General features: G+C 47.2%; 1 protein-coding gene across 2 annotated transcripts in view; it reads right to left on the bottom strand.

The window, feature by feature from the left end:
- Window positions 1–20,987, bottom strand: part of LOC143957723 (cytosolic phospholipase A2 gamma-like) — a 204,947-nt gene that overhangs the window by 66,536 nt on the left and 117,424 nt on the right. For both annotated transcript variants that reach the window (XM_077467424.1, XM_077467423.1), the window contains 2 exons: window positions 17,022–17,072; window positions 15,491–15,526 (listed from right to left, as the gene is read on the bottom strand). In XM_077467424.1, the coding sequence (XP_077323550.1) occupies window positions 15,491–15,526; window positions 17,022–17,072 (87 nt within the window). The remainder of the gene's footprint in view (window positions 1–15,490; window positions 15,527–17,021; window positions 17,073–20,987) is intronic.

Raw genomic sequence — 20,987 nt, 5'->3', positions numbered from 1 at the left:
TCTTCTTTCTCCCTTCCTTCCTCCCTTTTTTACCCTTCCCAGTCTAACCACATCCTTCTTCCCATCTCCCTTGTACAGGATCAGGGCCTGGTTGGATTCTCCTCATTCTTTTCTCACAAGCATTTCTTCACAAGAACAGGTGTCATTTCCTATCTGCCAGGGTCCACTCCAAAGACAGGTACTCCTTTTGCACATAGCATGTATTTTTCCATGCCCTTCCTATGACCTCTACCTTACCGGTACAATCTAATCTCCGTATAATGTCCAATAATGTTCAAGGCCTTAATTCCCCAGTGAAAAGGCGTAAAATCATGCAACAATTTCATGCCCACAAAGCTGATGTTATCATGATGCAGGAGACGCACTTCCCCATTTCTTATAACCCCATTTTCCTACACAAAAACTTTTCTCAATTTTATCTGGCTAATGCTTCAAATAAAACAAGAGGGGTTGCGATTTGTTTTGCTAACAAAATTCATTTTCAACATTCCAAAACGGTTAGAGACCCAGAAGGTCGTTACATCCTGGTCTCTGGGTCAATTAATTCAGTAACATACACATTTGTTTCCTACTATGCTCCAAACTCCCGCCAGGACCATTTTTTTGAAAAGACTCTCATAACGCTGAAATCCCATCTGAAGGGAATTGTTATCCTGGCGGGAGATTCGAACATCCCATTTGACCTTTCCTCAGACAGATCTAACCCTACGAAACCAATGCCCAAAAGACCTCCTAAATGCAGTCTTAGGGTTGCTCATTCCATCCAATCAGCAGGCCTGATAGATATATGGAGAGTAATGAATCCCCGATCCAAAGACTACACTCACTTTTCTATCCCTCATAATACTTTAACCAGAATAGACCATATCTTTATTCCTCCACAATTCATCTCTTTGGTTGAATCCTCTAAAATTTATGATTCCTCTCTCTCTGACCATTCCATCGTTTTATTAATTATTCGAGGGGGTGGAGGAGATAAACGACCGTTCCAATGGCGGCTTAATGAGTCTCTACTAAACAATCAAGCTCACTGTGCGGTATTAGAATCAGCCCTTTCAGACTACTTTACAGACAATAATACAGATTCAATTTCGCCAGGCTCCCTGTGGGCGGCACACAAGGCGGTCATTCGAGGTAAAATAATTCAACTCTCAGCCCGTCTCAAAAAGGAACACTCTGCAGAGCTTATACGACTCAAAGAGGAATTCAAAACACTTAGCAAAAGTCACAAACGACATCCTACCCCAGATAGCCTGGCTGAACTTGATAGGGCACGCATTGCACTTAATCTTTTACTCACCACCTCTGCGGAAAAACATCTGCGATGGACAGGAGCTCGCTTCTATTATCAAAAAGATAAAATAGGGGCCAAACTCGCGAGAAAATTGTGTTCTCGAACTCGCACCTTGGTCTTCCCCAAAATTAGACAATCTTCGGGTACCCTTAGGCCGCGTACACACGCGGGGACTGTTCGCTGAAACTGTCCGCTGAACAGTGTTTCAGCGGACAGTCCGCTCGTGTGTGGGGCTTCAGCGGACAGTTTCAGCGAACAGTCCGCTGAACAAAGTTTTTCGGAATTTCCGAAAAACTGTCCGCTGAAACTTGGTTTCAGCGGACAGTCCCCTCGTGTGTAGGCTTGTTCGTCAAACAAAGTTGCGCGCATGCTCAGAAAGGATTTTCACGGCGAAGGTTGCATTGCAGTGTATAGGACGTCGTATTTTTCGTCCCGTCGTACGTGCCGTTCACGTCATCGCGCAAGTTTCAGCGGACTGTTCGTTCGTCGTGTGTGGGCAAGTCCGTCCATGCTAATTTTGAGCGGACTGTCCGCTGAAACTGTTTGACGGACAAAGTTGAGCGAACAGTCCCCGCGTGTGTACGCGGCCTTACACAAAATCCGGTAGAAATATTGAAATCATTTCATGATTTTTATAAAAACCTCTACACCGAGACAACTCATACTCATTACAAAACTAGGAATCAGTTCCTGGATCACCTCGATCTACCATACATACATCAAACTCATAAAGATCTAATGGATGAACCCTTCTCCCCTGCCGAAATACTTGACGTCATTAAAGCCCTTAAATCAGAATCAGCTCCAGGCCCCGACGGTTTCCCAGTTAGATATTATAAGACTTTTGGATCTAAATTAGCTCCCTACATGGCCCGGTTCTTTAATTCTCTCCGGGATGGAGCCCCCCTCCCGTATGGTTCTAATTCTGCATTTATCTCTGTTATTCCGAAACCTGGTAAAGATACTAGTGAAGTGGGAAATTACAGACCCATTTCACTGATCAATAATGATCTTAAAATTATGACTAAGATATTAGCCAACAGAATGTCCAGTTTTATATCTAACTATATCCATGGGGATCAGGTGGGCTTCATCCCGGGGAGACAGGGAATGGATCAGGTGAGAAGGGCAATTGACTTAATATCACTCTTGAATTCGCAATGGGACGGGGGCCCGGCACAAGAAGGCCTTCTGCTGTCTTTGGACTTGCAGAAGGCATTTGATACTGTTTCATGGCCATATCTATTTGAAATTCTCACCAGATGGGGTTTCGGAACAAATTTTTTGAACATTATACAATCCCTATATTCAACCCCCTCTGCTCAAGTACGTCTATTAGGCCATCTCTCTCAACCATTAGATATATGTAGAGGTACTAGACAGGGTTGTCCCTTGTCACCATTAATCTTTACGATAGCTATAGAATCTCTAGCCATTGCCATAAGAGCAGATATAAATATTAAAGGTGTTCGCTGTGGTTTCAAAGAGCATAAATGTGCTCTCTTTGCTGATGATATGCTTATATTTCTGACCTCGCCCCTAATCTCCACCCCTAACTTACTTCATCTTCTTCGGGACTTTGGAACTATTTCAGGTCTCCAAGTTAATACCTCAAAGTCAGTTGCTCTCAATATTTCAGTTCCCTCATTAACTATCTCCCGACTTAAGCCCTTTTTTCCCTTCTCCTGGGCTTCTGATAGGATTCCCTATTTGGGTATTTCTCTCACCAAATGTGTCAGTACCTTATACAATGCTAATTATCCACCCGCCTTCAGATCTTTGGAAGCAGATCTTACTAAATGGTCTAAAGAAGGTTTGTCTTGGCTGGGCAGACTCAATGCAGTTAAGATGAACTTATTTCCTTGTATTTTATATTTATTTAGAGCCCTCCCCATACCTATTAAAAAGTCGACCCTCAATAAATTCCAATCAAAAGTGGTTGGTTTTGTTTGGGGAAAACAGGGACATAGACTAGCGCGTGACATCCTGTTCCGCCGGACAAACCAAGGTGGCTTAGGTCTTCCTAACCTTTTTTTATATTATCAAGCAGCACGACTAGCACAATTTTCAGCAATATATTCTAAAACCAATAGTCCAGATTGGATTTCTATTGAGAACCAAGCAGTACCTGACTACACATTAGATCATCTACTATGGAGACCAACAAAACTAAGACCTACCATTTTGTCTCCCACGCTTTCTCAATCCATAGCACTATGTGATAGACTATACAAAAACGAACACCTGATTTCCCCACTGAAACCTCTCGTTCATTTATTTCACAATCCTGATTTTCCTCCTGGTTTGAACACCCAAGATTTTCAATGGTGGTTGAACAAGGGCCTTTTCAGAATTGGACATTTCATTACACCAAATGGACCCATTTCAATGGATCATTGTTACTCCAAATTAGAGATGCCCGATTCAGAACAATCGAGACTCTCTCAGATTAACCATTTTATACAATCTCTTGAACTTGATAAATCAAATAGTTACAAGGTTACGATTTACGAGCAATGGTACTTAAAACAAGACCTCCGCAAAGGAGGTATTTCCCTCATCTACTCGTCCCTGGCAGATAGGAATGATAAACCGGCATATGCTCGTTCTTGGGAGGAAGACTTGGACATCCAACTAGATACGGAAATGTGGTTTCAAGTTTTCAAACGATCATCGAAAGGTATTTTGAATATTTCCTTAATCGAAGCTAATGTCAAAATTCTAACGAAATGGTATTATGTCCCTTTGAGACTTTCTAAGATGTACCCAGAGATTTCACCTCTCTGTTTCAGAGGATGTGGTCATTTGGGTACGATGCTCCATACATGGTGGACGTGTCCTCGCATACGAAACTTTTGGAACAAATTTCTACATCTAGTGCGGAAGGTCACGAAAGCCTCAATCCCACAGGACCCTTTATATATTCTTTTGAACCGCAGGTTACACAATACCCCTAAGCATACTCAACAACTAATCTTCTTTATGTGCTTGGGAGCCAAGATCACTTTAGCTAAAGCTTGGAAAACCTCTAAGGTTTCCCTCTTGGCTGCCAGGTACAAAATCTCCTGGATTATGGTTCAGGAACAAACAGTAGCTAAATTGCGGAACACCACTCAACAATTTGCGTTGACATGGGAACCATGGGCCCGACACATCAAAGTGCAACTATATCCAGGGCACCTACAGTCTTAAATTATATACAGATGGAGTCATGACCCTGAACCCTGTACAACCCTCCCTTTCTTCCTCTATCCTGATCCCACTTTCTACTTTCTATCTTTGCTTTCCTTTACGCAGGATTTCTAATATTAAGATACTGATCTGATATTCTCTTATCCTAGTGTCTTCGCCCTCAGTTGACCTTTGTTGTTCTGACCGGAGTTTAATAGTTCTACAGAGGTTATTCGGAATGGGCTTGGGAGCTCTAGAGTATGTCCATCCACTTCCCTCCGGGGGGCACGTGTTCTTGGTGCTACCGGGGGGAGTGGAGGGACGGACGTGGGGGGTTCTCCGGCGGGGGCTCCCCGAGCTATCCCACTCCACAGTGTGAGCCCATTGGGGTGGAGTGGTGATCTCGGGGGTTTCCGTGGGAGACCCAGCCATGTTTACAAATTGAAACTTTCTATCCTCCCACTTAGGCCTAAATTTTTTATTTTTTTTTATCATTACTATAAAGTTAAGCTTTGTATATTTCGATGCCTTGTAGTGATAGATACCAAAAATAAGGAGAGCAGACTTGACTATAGCTAGTTGTTAGAGGCCTTCTCTACTTATCTTTTTGCCAATTGCCATAAAGAAGTTTTAATGGAAATTTCTTTCCCATATAAAGCTTTTTGTTCATAATAAGTTATCATAGCTCTGGATAGAGTTTAGCCTCTCTTTTTTATACAATGTTTGTGGCCTTTCTTTTCTGGTCTCAAGAGACCACGTACAGTCATACTACGATCTAGGTAGCTTATTGCTTCTTCACTTTGGTTCTAGACCATTAATAATATTTTTTTACTTAGGGGTTGTACACCTTAAAGAAATACATCTTTACTTTCCAAGTCTTTCTTACCCTACAATAGGCTCAAGTTTAGGCGTAAAAGATACTTTGCATATCTTGTTTTTCTTTGATTAATGACTCCTGCTCAGACTCAATTTTATTTTATTTTATTTTATTTTATTTTATTTTATGTATTTGCCTTATGTCTAATTTTGATGATATATGATGTATTTGTTGAAAATTAAAATTCAATAAAAACTATTGAAAGAGAATCACTGACCATCACACAAGGCCAGTCTCCTTATTTCTACAGGATGGATGGAGGGGGAGGTGTCACACAGGCTGTGTGTTTATCAAGTGCTGATCCTCAGTGCTTCCATTATCTCCACTGGTGTTGCTGTGTCTCGGTTTGGCAGTGTCAGTGGAGGCTCTTGTGAAACACACAGCCCATATGAAGCCTCCCCACACCCACCCATCCCTCTGTCCCTGATTCATCCCACCCACCATCCCTCTGTCCCTGATTCATCCCACCCACCATCTCTCTGTCCCTGATCCCTGATCCATCCCACCCACCAGCTCTCTGTCCCTGATCCATCCCACCCACCCACCATCCCTCTGTCCCCGATTCATCCCACCCACCATCCCTCTGTCCCTGATTCATCCCACCCACCATCTCTCTGTCCCTGATCCCTGATCCATCCCACCCACCAGCTCTCTGTCCCTGATCCCTGATCCATCCCACCCACCCACCATCCCTCTGTCCCCGATTCATCCCACCCACCATCTCTCTGTCCCTGATCCCTGATCCATCCCACCCACCCACCATCCCTCTGTCCCTGATTCATCCCACCCACCATCTCTCTGTCCCTGATCCATCCCACCATCCCTCTGTCCCTGATTCATCCCACCCACCATCTCTCTGTCCCTAATCCCTGATCCATCCCACCCACCATCCCTCTGTCCCTGATTCATCCTACCCACCAGCTCTTTGTCCCTGATCCCTGATCCATCCCACCCACCCACCCACCATCCTTCTGTCCCTGATCCATCCCACCCACCATCTCTCTGTCCCTGATCCCTGATCCATCCCACCATCCCACCATCTCTCTGTCCCTGATCCATCCCACCATCCTTCTGCCCCTGATCCATCCCACCCACCATCTCTCTGTCCCTGATCCCTGATCCATCCCACCCACCATCCTTCTGTCCCTGATCCATCCCACCCACCATCTCTCTGTCCCTGATCCATCCCACCATCCTTCTGTCCCTGATCCATCCCACCTACCATCTCTCTGTCCCTGGTCCATCCCACCCACCATCTCTCTGTCCCTGATCCATCCCACCAACCATATCTCTGTCCCTGATCCATCCCACCCACCATCTCTGTGTCCCTGATCCATCCCACCATCCTTCTGTCCCTGATCCATCCCACCTACCATCTCTCTGTCCCTGGTCCATCCCACCCACCATCTCTCTGTCCCTGATCCATCCCACCAACCATATCTCTGTCCCTGATCCATCCCACCCAACAACTCTCTGTCCCTGAACCATCCCACCATCCTTCTGTCCCTGATCCATTCCACCCATCCATCCCTCTGTCCACGATCCATCCCACCCATAAATCCCTCTGTCTCTGATTCATCCCACCCACCATCTCTCTGTCCCTGATTCATCCCACCCACCATCTCTCTGTCCCTGATTCATCCCACCCACCAGCTCTCTGTCCCTGATTCATCCCACCCACCAGTTCTCTGTCCCTGATCCATCCCACCCACCCACCATCTCTCTGTCCCTGATCCATCCCACATTCCTTCTGTCCCTGATCCATCCCACCCACCATCTCTCTGCCCCTGATCCATCCCACCATCCTTCTGTCCCTGATCCATTCCACCCATCCATCCCTCTGTCCACGATCCATTCCACCCATCCATCCCTCTGTCTCTGATTCATCCCACCCACCATCTCTCTGTCCCTGATTCATCCCACCCACCATCTCTCTGTCCCTGATTCATCCCACCCACCAGCTCTCTGTCCCTGATCCCTGATTCATCCCACCCACCAGTTCTCTGTCCCTGATCCATCCCACCCACCCACCATCTCTCTGTCCCTGATCCATCCCACATTCCTTCTGTCCCTGATCCATCCCCCCACCATCTCTCTGTCCCTGATCCATCCCACCATCCTTCTGTCCCTGATCCATCCCACCTACCATCTCTCTGTCCCTGGTCCATCCCACCCACCATCTCTCTGTCCCTGATTCATCCCACCCACCAGCTCTCTGTCCCTGATTTATCCCACCCACCAGTTCTCTGTCCCTGATCCATCCCACCCACCCACCATCTCTCTGTCCCTGATCCATCCCACATTCCTTCTGTCCCTGATCCATCCCACCCACCATCTCTCTGTCCCTGATCCATCCCACCATCCTTCTGTCCCTGATCCATCCCACCAACCATGTCCCTGATCCATCTCACCCACCATCTCTCTGTCCCTGATCCATCCCACCATCCTTCTGTCCCTGATCCATTCCACCCATCCATCCCTCTGTCCACGATCCATCCCACCCATCCATCCCTCTGTCTCTGATTCATCCCACCCACCATCTCTCTGTCCCTGATTCATCCCACCCACCATCTCTCTGTTCCTGATTCATCCCACCCACCAGCTCTCTGTCCCTGATTCATCCCACCCACCAGTTCTCTGTCCCTGATCCATCCCACCCACCCACCATCTCTCTGTCCCTGATCCATCCCACATTCCTTCTGTCCCTGATCCATCCCCCTCACCATCTCTCTGTCCCTGATCCATCCCACCATCCTTCTGTCCCTGATCCATCCCACCTACCATCTCTCTGTCCCTGGTCCATCCCACCCACCATCTCTCTGTCCCTGATCCATCCCACCAACCATCTCTCTGTCCCTGATCCATCCCACCAACCATCTCTCTGTCCCTGGTCCATCCCACCAACCATCTCTCTGTCCCTGACCCATCCACCAACCATATTTCTGTCCCTGATCCATCCCACCAACCATCTCTCTGTCCCTGATCCATCCCACCATCCTTCTGTCCCTGATCCATCCCACCTACCATCTCTCTGTCCCTGGTCCATCCCACCCACCATCTCTTTGTCCCTGATCCATCCCACCAACCATATCTCTGTCTCTGATCCATTCCACCCAACATCTCTCTGTCCCTGATCCATCCCACCATCCTTCTGTCCCTGATCCATCCCACCCATCCATCCCTCTGTCCCCGATCCATCCCACCTATCCATCCCTCTGTCCCTGATCCATCCCACCCACCCATCCCTCTGTCCCTGATCCATCCCACCATCCCTCTGTCCCTGATCCAGCCCACCCACCCATCCCTCTGTCCCTGATCCATCCCACCATCCTTCTGTCCCTGATCCATCCACCCATCCCTCTGTCCCTGTTCCATCCCACCCACCCATACCTCTGTCCATGATCGATCCCACCCACCATCCCCCTGTCCCTGATCCATCCCACCATCCTTCTGTCCCTGATCCATCCACCCATCCCTCTGTCCCTGTTCCATCCCACCCACCATACCTCTGTCCATGATCCATCCCACCCATCATCCCCCTGTCCCTGATCCATCCCACCATCCCTCTGTCCCTGATCCAGCCCACCCACCCATCCCTCTGTCCCTGATCCATCCCACCATCATTCTGTCCCTGATCCATCCACCCATCCCTCTGTCCCTGATTCATCCCACCCACCCATACCTCTGTCCATGATTGATCCCACCCACCATCTCCCTGTCCCTGATCCATCCCACCATCCCTCTGTTCCTGATTCATCCCACCCACCCATACCTCTGTCCATGATCCATCCCACCCACCATCCCCCTGTCCCTGATCCATCCCACCACACCTCTGTCCCTGATCCATCCCTCTGTCCCTGATCCCATCCCACCCACCACTGATCCAACTCCCCACCCCACCTCCATCCCTCTGTCTCTGATCATCACCATCCCTCTGATCCCACCACCAAAGGCAAACATGTAAGATATTGCATTATTGCAGTCACTAAATGTGATGACTGTATTTGTTTTATTTTATTAGGCTTTCTTGTACTTCATTGTCTACGGTGACCTCTGCCTATTGCTGTTTCCCAAGCACCTTTTTTGTGTTTCCTGTTTTTTTTTTCTGGTGAACGAGGAGTGTGGCTGGGCTGTCAGACATATTGATGTGTCATTAGAACCTGGTGTATAATGTAGAGCCTGGTATATGAAGTATAGAGCCCTGTGTATAATGTAGAGCCTGGTATATGATGTACAGAGCTCGGTGTATAATGTAAAGCCTGCTATATGATGTACAGAGCCCTGTCTATAATGTAGAGCCTGGTATATGAAGTATAGAGCCCTGTGTATAATGTAGAGCCTGGTATATGATGTACAGAGCTCGGTGTATAATGTAAAGCCTGCTATATGATGTACAGAGCCCTGTCTATAATGTAGGGCCTGGTATATGAAGTATAGAGCCCTGTGTTTAATGTAGAGCCTGGTATATGATGTACAGAGCTCGGTGTATAATGTAAAGCCTGCTATATGATGTACAGAGCCCTGTCTATAATGTAGGGCCTGGTATATGAAGTATAGAGTTCTGTGTATAATGTAGAGCCTGGTATATGATGTACAGAGCTTGGTGTATAATGTAAAGCCTGCTATATGATGTACAGAGCCCTGTCTATAATGTAGGGCCTGGTATATGAAGTATAGAGCCCTCTGTATAATGTAGAGCCTGGTATATGATGTACAGAGCTCGGTGTATAATGTAAAGCCTAGTATATGATGTACAGAGCCCTGTCTATAATGTAGAGCCTGGTATATGAAGTATAGAGCCCTGTGTATAATGTAGAGCCTGGTATATGATGTACAGAGCTCGGTGTATAATGTAGAGCCTGGTATATGATGTACAGAGCTCGGTGTATAATGTAAAGCCTGCTATATGATGTACAGAGCCCTGTCTATAATGTAGAGCCTGGTATATGAAGTATAGAGCCCTGTGTATAATGTACAGCCTTGTATATGATGTACTACAGGGGACGGAGTTGGTGGATTCTATAATGGGTGGGGCTTATGAGAAATGGGATGGGTCAAAAGGGTGGGCGTGGTCTAGCGCCCCCCCATCTTAAAACTTCACCAGCTGCCACTGCTGTAGCAATTCCGACGTGCAAACTTACTAAGCATGCTCGGAAGCAATTGGACACATGCTCGGAAGCAATTGGACGCATTCTTGGTAGCATTGAACTTCATTTTCTCGGCTCGTCGTAGTGTTGTACGTCACCGCGTTCTTGACTGTCGAAAGTTCGGAGAACTTTTGCGTGACCGTGTGTATGCAAGCCAAGCTTGAGCCGAATTCTGTCTGAAAAACCACCCAAGATTTTTTGGAAATTCCGCTCGTGTGTACGAGGCATTCGTGACACTTTTTTGGGGACCAGTGACATCAATACAGTGATTAGTGCTAAAAAAAATGCACTATCACTGTACTAATGACACTGGCAGGGAAAGGGTTAACATCAGGGGCAATCAAAGGGTTAAGTGTGCTCTTAGGTGGTGCTTTTCTAACTGTGTGGGGGAGGTGCATGTACTGGGGGAAGACAGAGATCCGTGTTCCTGCTTAGCAGAAACACAAGATTTTTTCCCCTCTGGCAGAACAGTGATCTGCCTTGTTCACATAGACCTCCGTTCTGCCTCTCATGAGAATTATCTCAGGGTGCCGGCAAACAATCAGGCCCTGCTGATTGGCTCCTGCTGTATCCAATCACAGTGGGAGCGGGTCGCCGGCAGCACCCCAAACCCAGCACACATACTAGGTACGTGAAATTGCGCAGTAGGGCCGCCCTTCCGCAGTATAGGGGTTAACCACTTAAGGACGGAACCTCTTTCTGAGATTTGGTGTTTACAAGTTAAAAACTGTTTTTTGCTAGAAAATTACTTAGAATCCCCAAACATTATATATATAATTTTTAACACCCTAAAGAATAAAATGGCGGTCACACCGTATTTGCGCAGCAGTCTTAAAAGTGCACTTTTTTTGGAAAAAAATCTATTTTGAATTTTAAAAAAAAAACAGTAAAAGGTAGCCCAATTTTTTTTTTCAAAATTGACACTCTTTTTTTGTTTATAGCGCAAAAAAATAATAATGCAAAGGTGATCAAATACCACCAAAAGAAATCTCTATTTGTGGGGAAAAAAGACATACATTTTATTTGGGCACAACGTCGCACGACCACACAATTAAAAAATACTTGTGTACTTGGGATGTATAATACCACATTTTTGTGTGTCCACTGCTGGTGGAATAGTGTCAACTTTCTATGGGTCCTCTGTGAGTGGAATTAGACTCCTCTCTGAGGGTAGTATTGTACCCCATCCTGTGGGTCTTCTGTGGGTGGAATAGTACCCATTCCTGTGGGTTTTCTGTGGGTGGAATTAGACCACTCTCTGAGGGTAGTATTGTACCCCATCCTGTGGGTCTTCTGTGGGTGGAATAGTACCCATTCCTGTGGGTGGAATTAGTCCCCTCTCTGGGGATAGTGCACCTCTTCCTGTGATTGGAATAGTACCCCTTCCTGTGGGTGGAATTAGCACCCTCTCTGAGAGTAGTACACCCTTACTGTGGGTGGAATAGTACCCCTTCCGGTGGGTCTTCTGTGGGTGGAATAGTACCCCATCCTGTGGGTCTTCTGTGGGTGGAATAGTACCCCTTCCTGTGGGTTTTCTGTGGGTGGAATAAGACCACTCTCTGAGGGTAGTATTGTACCCCATCCTGTGGGTCATCTGTGGGTGGAATAGTACCCTTTCCTGTGGGTGGAATATTACCACTTCCTGTGGGTCTTCTGTGAGTGGAATTAGCCCCCTCTCTGAGGGTAGTGGTGCACCCCTCCCCGTGGGTGGAATAGTACCCCTTCCTGTGTGTCTTCTGTGGTTGGAATAGTACCCCTTCCTGTGGGTCTTCTGTGGTTGGAATAGTACCCCTTCCTGTTGGTCTTCTGTGAGTGGAATAGTACCCCTTCCTGTGGGTGGAATAGTACCCCTTCCTGTGGGTCCTCTGTGAGTGGAATTAGACCACTCTCTGAGGGTAGTATTGTACCCCATCCTGTGGGTCTTCTGTGGGTGGAATAGTACCCTTTCCTGTGGGTGGAATTAACCACCTCTTTGAGGGTAGTGCACCCTTCCTGTGGGTGGAATAGTACCATTTCCTGTGGGCCTTCTGTGAGTGGAATTAGACCACTCTCTGGGGGTAGTATTGCACTCCTTTCTGTGGGTAGAATAATACACCTTCCTGTGGGTGGAATTAGATCCCTCTGTGAGGGGGTAGTATTGCACCCCTTCCTGTGGGTCTTCTGTGGGTGGAATTAGATCCCTCTCTGAGGGTAGTAGTGCACCTCTTCCTGTGGACAGAATAGTACCCCTTCCTGTGGGTCTTCTGTGGGTGGAATAGTACCCCTTCCTGTGGGTCTTCTGTGGGTGGAATAGTACCCCTTCCTGTGGGTCTTCTGTGGGTGGAATAGTACCCCCTCCTGTAGGTCTCCTGTGGGTTTAATTAGTCTCTCAATGGTTGGAATGGCCCTTTCTGAGGGTTTGAGTAGGCCTCTCTTTCAGGGTCACCTGTAGGTGGAATTAGACCACTCTCTGAGGGTAGTATTGCACCCCTTTATGTGGGTGGAATAGTACACCTTCCTGAGGGATGAATTGGATCCCTCTCTGAGAGTAGTATTGCACCCCTTCCTGTGGGATGAATTAGATCCCTCTCTGAGGGTAGTATTGCACCCCTTTCTGTGGGTGGAATTAGATCCCTCTGTGAGGGTAGTATTGCGCCCCTTCTTGTGGGTCTTCTGTGGGTTGAATTAGTCTTTCGGTGGGTGGAATGCCCCTTTCTGAAGGTTTGAGTAGGCCCCTCTTTCAGGGTCACCTGTAAGTGGAATTAGATCCCTTTCTGAGGGTAGTATTGCACCCCTTCCTGTGGGTGGAATTAGATCCCTCTGTGGGGGTAGTATTGCACCCCTTCCTATGGGTCATCTGTGGGTTGAATTAGACTCTTGTGGGTGGAATGCCCCTTTCTGAGGGTTTGAATAACCTATAGGTTTTTTTTTTAGTTTCTGTTTTGTTCGCGAATTGGACTTTTTTATTGTTCTTAAATGAATTGGACTTTATGTACCAAATGCGATAATCTATGCAAATGAGTAACATGATACCCTTAACAAATTGAATGTTATGAGCAAAAAAAATAAATAACTGAAAATTTTGGAAGTGCTTTTGGATAACATTCGTCCTGTCATCTCTCTGTAAATGTCCCGATTACCTGCAGTCCTCTCTTCTCTGCAGTCCTTCTAAAACACACAGACCAAAGGCTCCTTCTCAGCTCAAGAAGGCAGGGGGCGCGGGTTGGACATCGCACACTGCACAGAGCTCAGCACAGAGCTGAGTGTAATCTGAGACCTGAGTGGAGGGAATGGGCCACACGCCCCTCTATACACAGTCTTATAGAGGATTCTGTGGTCTCCAAAGCAGAGGAATGAGAGAGCAGTCAGAAATCACACATAGTGCGTTGGATTGAGGTAAGTACACATTGCAAAAGGGGTATGCTTTGTATGAGTTTTATCTCAGAAGGTTTACAACCACTTCTGACAACTTCTGATGTACATAATGTACAGCTGTGCTCATAAGTTTACACACCCTGACAGAATTTATGATTTATTGGCCATTTTTCAGGTAACATGAATGATAACACAAAAAACTTTTCTTTCACTCATGGTCGGTGTTTGGCTGAAGCCATTTATTATCAATCAACTGTGTTTACTATTTTTATATCATAATGGCAACAGAAACTACCCAAATGATCAAAAGTTTACATACCCCGGTGATTTTGGCCTGATAACATGCACACAAGTTGAAACAAAGGGGGTTGAATGTCTATTAAAGGTCACCATCCTCACCCAGGGGCGGATCAAGGGTCTAATCCCGGGAGCGGCACTGCCAAAATTTGTGCGGGCAATTTGTTGGGCAATGGCTGGTGTTGACTCTTTATTTATCACGGCACTATGGTAAATCTGGTGTCAGGATGATTGAAGTGCATGGTTTCTATTATTACATTGTAATATAAAATGAAATAGTTCAACTCACCATAATGAGCTTGTCACTTGCCATTGTCGCCTGCCACCAGATGCAGCGTGTCACTTGCCATCGTCGCCTATTGTGTCCCTATTGTCCTCGAGTGAGGGCGTGCAGTGAGAGATGCTGTCATCTCTCTGTTGCCCGCGCCTGCACAGTAATGGCGGTGTTCTTGTTGAAGCAGAAATGCGGCGATGCGGGGGGGGGGGGGCGGATGAGAGACAGTGGTGTCTCCAGCTTTCATATTTAGTGGGAGACACATGGGGGGACAGGGACAAAAGTAGGGGGGGGGAACTATAAAATGCAATTATATATACACACACATATACAGTAAATACACAGTGAACAGCAAGGTGGAAGGTAGGACAGAATTGAAGCAGCCAGGTGGAGGGGAGGACAGGGTGGATGCAGCCAGGTGGAGGGGAGGACAGGGCTGATGCAGCCAGGTGGAGGGGAGGACAGGGTGGACGCAGCCAGGTGGAGGGGAGGACAGGGTGGACGCAGCCAGGTGGAGGGGAGGACAGGGTGGACGCAGCCAGGTGGAGGGGAGGACAGGGTGGGAAGCAGCCAGGTGGAGGGGAGGACAGGGTGGGAGGCAGCCAGGTGGAGGGGAGGACAGGGTGGATGCAGGCAGGTGGAGGGGAGGACAGGGTGGACACAGCCAGGTGAAGGGGAGGACATGATGGATGCAGCCAGGTGGAGGGGGGGACAGGGTGGATGCAGCCAGGTAGAGGGGAGGACAGGGTGGATGCAGCCAGGTGGAGGGGAGGACAGGGTGGATGCAGCCAGGTGGAGGGGAGGACAGGGTGGATGCAGCCAGGTGGAGGGGAGGACAGGGTGGATGCAGCCAGGTGGAGGGGAGGACAGGGTGGATGCAGCCAGGTGGAGGGGAGGACAGGGTGGATGCAGCCAGGTGGAGGGGAGGACAGGGTGGATGCAGACAGGTGGAGGGGAGGACAGGGTGGATGCAGCCAGGTGGAGGGGAGGACAGGGTGGATGCAGCCAGAAGTGCCCGAAATGTTCCTTTTACCAGTAATCTGGATTTACCAAGTGGCCTAAAGTCGTCTTCTTACCTCTAGTTACGGCATTAATGAATTTTTTGTACATTTCTGTAAAACAAAACATTATTTTATATTATCTTTAATTAAAGAACATGAAATACAGTTAAACAATACAGTGATAATAGACAGTATTTTATGGTGGTGGGGGAGATTTCTGTTTTTGTTTTTCCTCCGAGGCCCTATCCATGCAGCCATTTTCACCTAAAAGACAAAGTCAATGAACTAATTTATCTTGGTTAAACAGTGTGTTATACTGCTATTTTACCACCGTTCATTTCACTACTGTATTTAACCAGTTTAACTATTGTGTAACTATGTAACTATGTAACCTAGGTGGGAATGCCATATCCTGCCCTTTGGGAGACCCCCATTACGTATCCCAGGATTCACAGAGCAGCCAATGGGTGGAGCCTGGGCCGGGGATGTTTTTACTTTACATACACAGGGTTTTGTTATGACGTGTGCAGTCACGGGCCGGCTAATACATGCGCCCTGCCCCTAATCTCCATCCAGGGTGCCAGACGCATGGATTTCAATGTTTTTTTAAAAACAATTTTAGAAGCACGTAATTAGAGCCTGGGGCTCTAATTGGCTTCAAAAATGGGGGGGGGGGGGGTGGGGGGCTCGGGTGCAGAGCACTGCGCACAGAACTCCCCCAGTTGTGTGACGATAGCAAATGAATATTCGCTATTGTCTTCCCGTTTCTACTGCCGGCCAATCAGAAAGCGGTTTTAAGGCCCAATTGGCCGAGAGGACAAGCGATCGTATTGGCCGCTGAAGGAGAAAGCCGCCGAGGAGTAGAAGATGCAGGAATGAATGAATGAAATACTTGTATAGCGCACAATGCGAACTGAATCGCCTCTAGCTAATCGCCAAAGCTGGCTGCGTCCTAGATAGGGTAAGTGCTGGTGGACGGAAGAGCGAGCGACACGGGATGGGAGGTTTTACTAATTAACTGACCGAACAGGGGGGTGGCGGGGGGGGGTTTGTTTGCCGTCCCACCAAAAAATGGAGCACTAGACAACGGAAGTGTGGCTTATTGGACCTTTTCCTTTGCAGGGCACATACTTTCACATCTGAATGATGGATTGTTGCAGGACTATGAACTTTGCCTATTAGCCCAGTCATATACCCCCTTGCCAGTACCATGGGTGGGTGCAAAACGCATTGGGGGTGTGGCCTGGATGGAGGCTGTTTTTACTTTCCATACACAGGGTTTTGTTGTGACGTGCAATAGGCTGCGCACACCTATGGTGGTGACTGGTCTTCTGGATCCTGAGAGACCCTCACCACTGGAGAGCCAATAGGAAGTGTCTATGTTACCCAGGCATCCATGTAGGCTCCCCCCCCCCCCAAAAAAGGAACCTTCCACTCTGCAGTGTAACCACAGATTTAATTGAGTAAAATGGGCAGAGAGATTTTAGTTGTATTGCTGTTATTTATTGCTGTATCAACTAGTTAGAGAGGGGTTGGTTGTATGGTTTGTTAAGCTGGGAATCCCGTTTTGTAGAGAAGCTTTAACCAGTAAATGTTGAACACCTACCATTAAAGAACAACTTCACCCAATCAGCTCCGGGTGCACTGCCCCACAATCCTGCAGAGAAATAAAGACTGCATTAGTGCTGAATACAATGAGGATCACAGGTACGGAAATCCCTGTTTGTCTACCCACCCCCTCTCACCTCTATCCTATTTATCTGGGACTAATATCTTCTTCCAGTTGTGGTTAGGGATGAGCTGATGGTTTGAAGGATCAAACATAGGCTCAGACTAAACTTTGGCTGTTCAATGGTTCCTAAGGAAGCAGAAGAAGCAGAAGATGCTGACACCTGCTGAGTCCCTAGCAACAGCACATTGCCCTGCTGAGTTCCTAGCAACGGCACATTGTTTACAAGACTGGAAATCCCCAACCACATAAGCTAAGAGGCGGGACTAGAAAATATGGTCACTGTCCATATTTGAGCAATGATGTCACTGCTCTCCCCACCAGAGGCTAGAACCAACTAGAACCTTCAGGACACCCTTGGTGCAAGAAACCATAAGGGCCCTCCTGACTAGAGATGGCCTTGCGGTTCACCCGGTGGTCGGTTCGCGGCAAACTTTGCTCGTTCGCGTTTCGCCAAACCGGCGGACTTCTGGCGCTGTTTGCGGAGGACATATGCGTTTACATTGTGAAGAACTTTGACCCATGACACATCATGGGGTACAGGACAGCCAGTTGAGACATTTCAGCACATGGACATCCCCCCTACGTTATAAATTGACCTGATCTGACGGCCATTTTACATTCTGTCTTTTGTCAGTGTACGGAAAGGACGCTGTGTGGTGCAGGGACAGTCAGTCTAATCACTAGCTAGCTAATTAGCTATTACTACTAGGTTCACAAAAGTCCTTTTAAGGACTGGTATAGGTGTACAGTATATAGGGTTGTATTACACTTATAATATATTTTCTTTCAAATATAGAAAGTATATTATGGTGCACTGCTGTGCTGCTGAGTGCTGACCGATTCTGCTGCTGTCTTTTATCAGTGTAGGGACTGAGGGACAGTTTGGTGTTTGGAGCAGGGCAAGTCTGCAATTTACTAGCTACTAGGTCCACAAAGGTCCTTTTAAGAACTGGTATAGGTGTACTATTTGGTGTGCAGTATATAGGGGTGTAATACACGTATAAAATACTTGCACATATAGAAAGTATAGTACATTTCCACTGTGCAGCATTGTGACTGCTGAGCATTTCTGCAGCGACACTACAAAGAGTGACAAACGCAATTAGAAAAAAGTATTATAACTGGTGTGATAGACCAGTGGCCCCCAAAACTACAGATTGAAGCGGGGTGTTATATACCTTCTTCCACATATACTGCACTTCTCTAGAGACTTTTGTCACAGGGTCATTTAAAAATGACAGGCAGCTGGCACCGGAACGAGATGGCAGCTTAGGAGAAGAGCTCCGTCCTCCGTTCCTCATAGAAGCCCTTTCATGAGCAGGGATCTGTCCCGAAGCGCACCACAGATGACTGGGAGAAGCCGTTCTACCTCCCGGCCACAACAAGACCCGGCCCCGCCACCTAGCAGGAACATACCGGCGATGTTCCGTTCGCAGCCGGCCGAATCACAGGCCGCAACACAGGCCGCAATGTCGACCGCTTCCCAGGCCGCACAGCGAGCCGCGGCCCAGAGTGGACACCTCCCGGCAGACTCGGAGCACTCGGACGGCCACCAGTCAGGTAGGGGAGCTCCACACACCTCACCCCTCTTATGCCTGGCTGACCTCCAACAAGTAGCGGCTGATATGAAAAGCTCACTAAGTGCAGCAGTCTCAGACCTGAAGTCAGAAATTAGAGCAGTGGCTGGCAGGCTGGATCAAGTTGAAACATCCACAGTAACACATGGGGCAGCCATTCACCAACTGCAGCATGCATCCACTATACAGGCACAGCACCTTATTGACATGCATAGACATATGGAGGACCTTGACAATAGGGGCCGCAGACGCAACCTCCGCATCAGAGGGATCCCAGAAACAGTGGAAAGCCCCCATCTACAAGCTGCAGTTTGGGCGATCTTTAACACGCTTTTAGGCAGACCGCCGGACGCCCCGGTGGAGATGGAGAGGTGTCATAGAGCGCTAAGACCAAGAGGTAGAGATACTGACCCACCCAGAGATGCTGTATGTTGCTTGGTCAACTTTGCACAGAAGGAAGAAATTCTGCGACTTGCACGTAACCATGCTAACCTAGAACATGAAGGTGCACGTATCCAGATATACCAAGATCTGTCCACCATTACCCTACAACACAGAAGGGACCTACGGCCGCTTCTCCAGGTTCTCAGAGGACATGGGAGACTACCTTGGCGAAGCCAATCGCCTGTTATCTGATACGACTACATATCAAAAACTTCAAACCGACCCCCTTCCAATTTACCAGCGTGATTTAATTACGTTGGTAGACAAAGCTCAAAAAGATGGGGTGTTAAATCCCCAAGAAAAACGATTCCTCCTCCCCAAAGTCTGCAGCACCCCTTACTTTTATCATCTCCCCAAGGTTCACAAGTCCCTTACTAACCCTCCGGGTAGACCAATAGTGGCCAGTACTAATAGTTTCACTAGCGGCCTTTCGGCCTATATAGATCATATCTTACAGCCATTGGTGGTGCAACTTCCTTCCTATATTAAGGACTCCAGTCAGGTGATTGAGGTTATGGAAAACTACAGATGGTCTGACGAATATATGTGGGCCTCTTTAGACGTCAACTCGCTTTATACTTCTATACCCCACGAAGTGGGACTGAATGCAATACAACACTTTTTGAGCATTGATGAAAGCATGAACTCCAAACAGTCTGAATTTTTATTATTGAGCATAGAGTTCTGCTTGAAACATAACTACTTCACCTTTTTAGACCAATTTTTCCTCCAGCGCCAAGGTACAGCCATGGGAGCCAGTTTTGCCCCGGTATATGCGAACCTCACCATGGGCTTTTGGGAGGAACAAAAAATCTGGAGAAACAATCCTTTTGCTGAGTTTATCGTATTTTATGGTCGTTATATAGATGACATTTTGCTCATATGGAGTGGCGGAGTTGAGACTTTTTCCTCCTTCGTCACTTATTGTAACAACAATTCTATGGGTCTATCTTTCACATCGGTCATTGACCAAAACCATCTGGTCTTTTTGGACCTTGTACTTTCTCATAATGAGCATAGTGTCACCACTAGCAACCATATTAAACCCACAGCAGGCAACTCTTACCTTCATTATAAGAGTTGCGATCACCCTGCTTGGAAGAAAAATATTCCTAGCGGTCAGTTCCAAAGGTTACGCAGAAACTGTACCTCAACTGAGGACTATACACAACAAGGCCAGCAGATGGCAAAAAAATTCTTAGAAAAAGAATACCCAGATGATTTAGTTACACGGGCCTTTATGGAACACGCAACCAAGCATTCACCTACGAAAAAACGTCCCAAAAATTCCACTAATGACTATACTACAATTAGGTTTATTTCTACCTTTAACACACAATATAAACATATGTCTAAAATAATTCTTAAACATTACGATATCCTAAAGCTGGATCCGATTTTAGCACCACTCCTTCCGGTCAGACCCCAAATCACTTTTAGACGCTCTCGTACAATCAAAAATATTATTGCTCCCAATAAACTTATAAAATCCAATAGAAAGGATAATAATATATTCCCTGATATTAGGATGTACTTTGATAATAGATGTGGGATTTTTAAATGTCGTAAAAGAGATTGTTATACTTGTCAGTCCATCCCCAACGGCCAATCCACCATCACTACACCCAAAGGAAAAACCTTTGAGATTAAACAATTCATCACGTGTTCTACTGAATACGTAATATATGTTTTACGTTGTCCCTGTGGCCTCCTTTATGTAGGCCGCACTATGCGGGCCCTACGAGTCAGGGTGGGCGAACATCGCCGCCTGATTAAAGAGGGCTGCATTCAACACAGCGTGCCACGCCATTTTCGCCAT

The sequence above is a fragment of the Lithobates pipiens genome, unplaced genomic scaffold (assembly GCF_037356315.1).
Source record: "Lithobates pipiens isolate NorthernLeopardFrog02 unplaced genomic scaffold, aLitPip1_a1.2 Scaffold_55, whole genome shotgun sequence".
Lineage (NCBI taxonomy): Eukaryota > Metazoa > Chordata > Amphibia > Anura > Ranidae > Lithobates > Lithobates pipiens.
The sequence above is the reverse complement of the archived record's forward strand: the minus strand, read 5'-3'. Positions and strand labels throughout refer to the sequence as shown.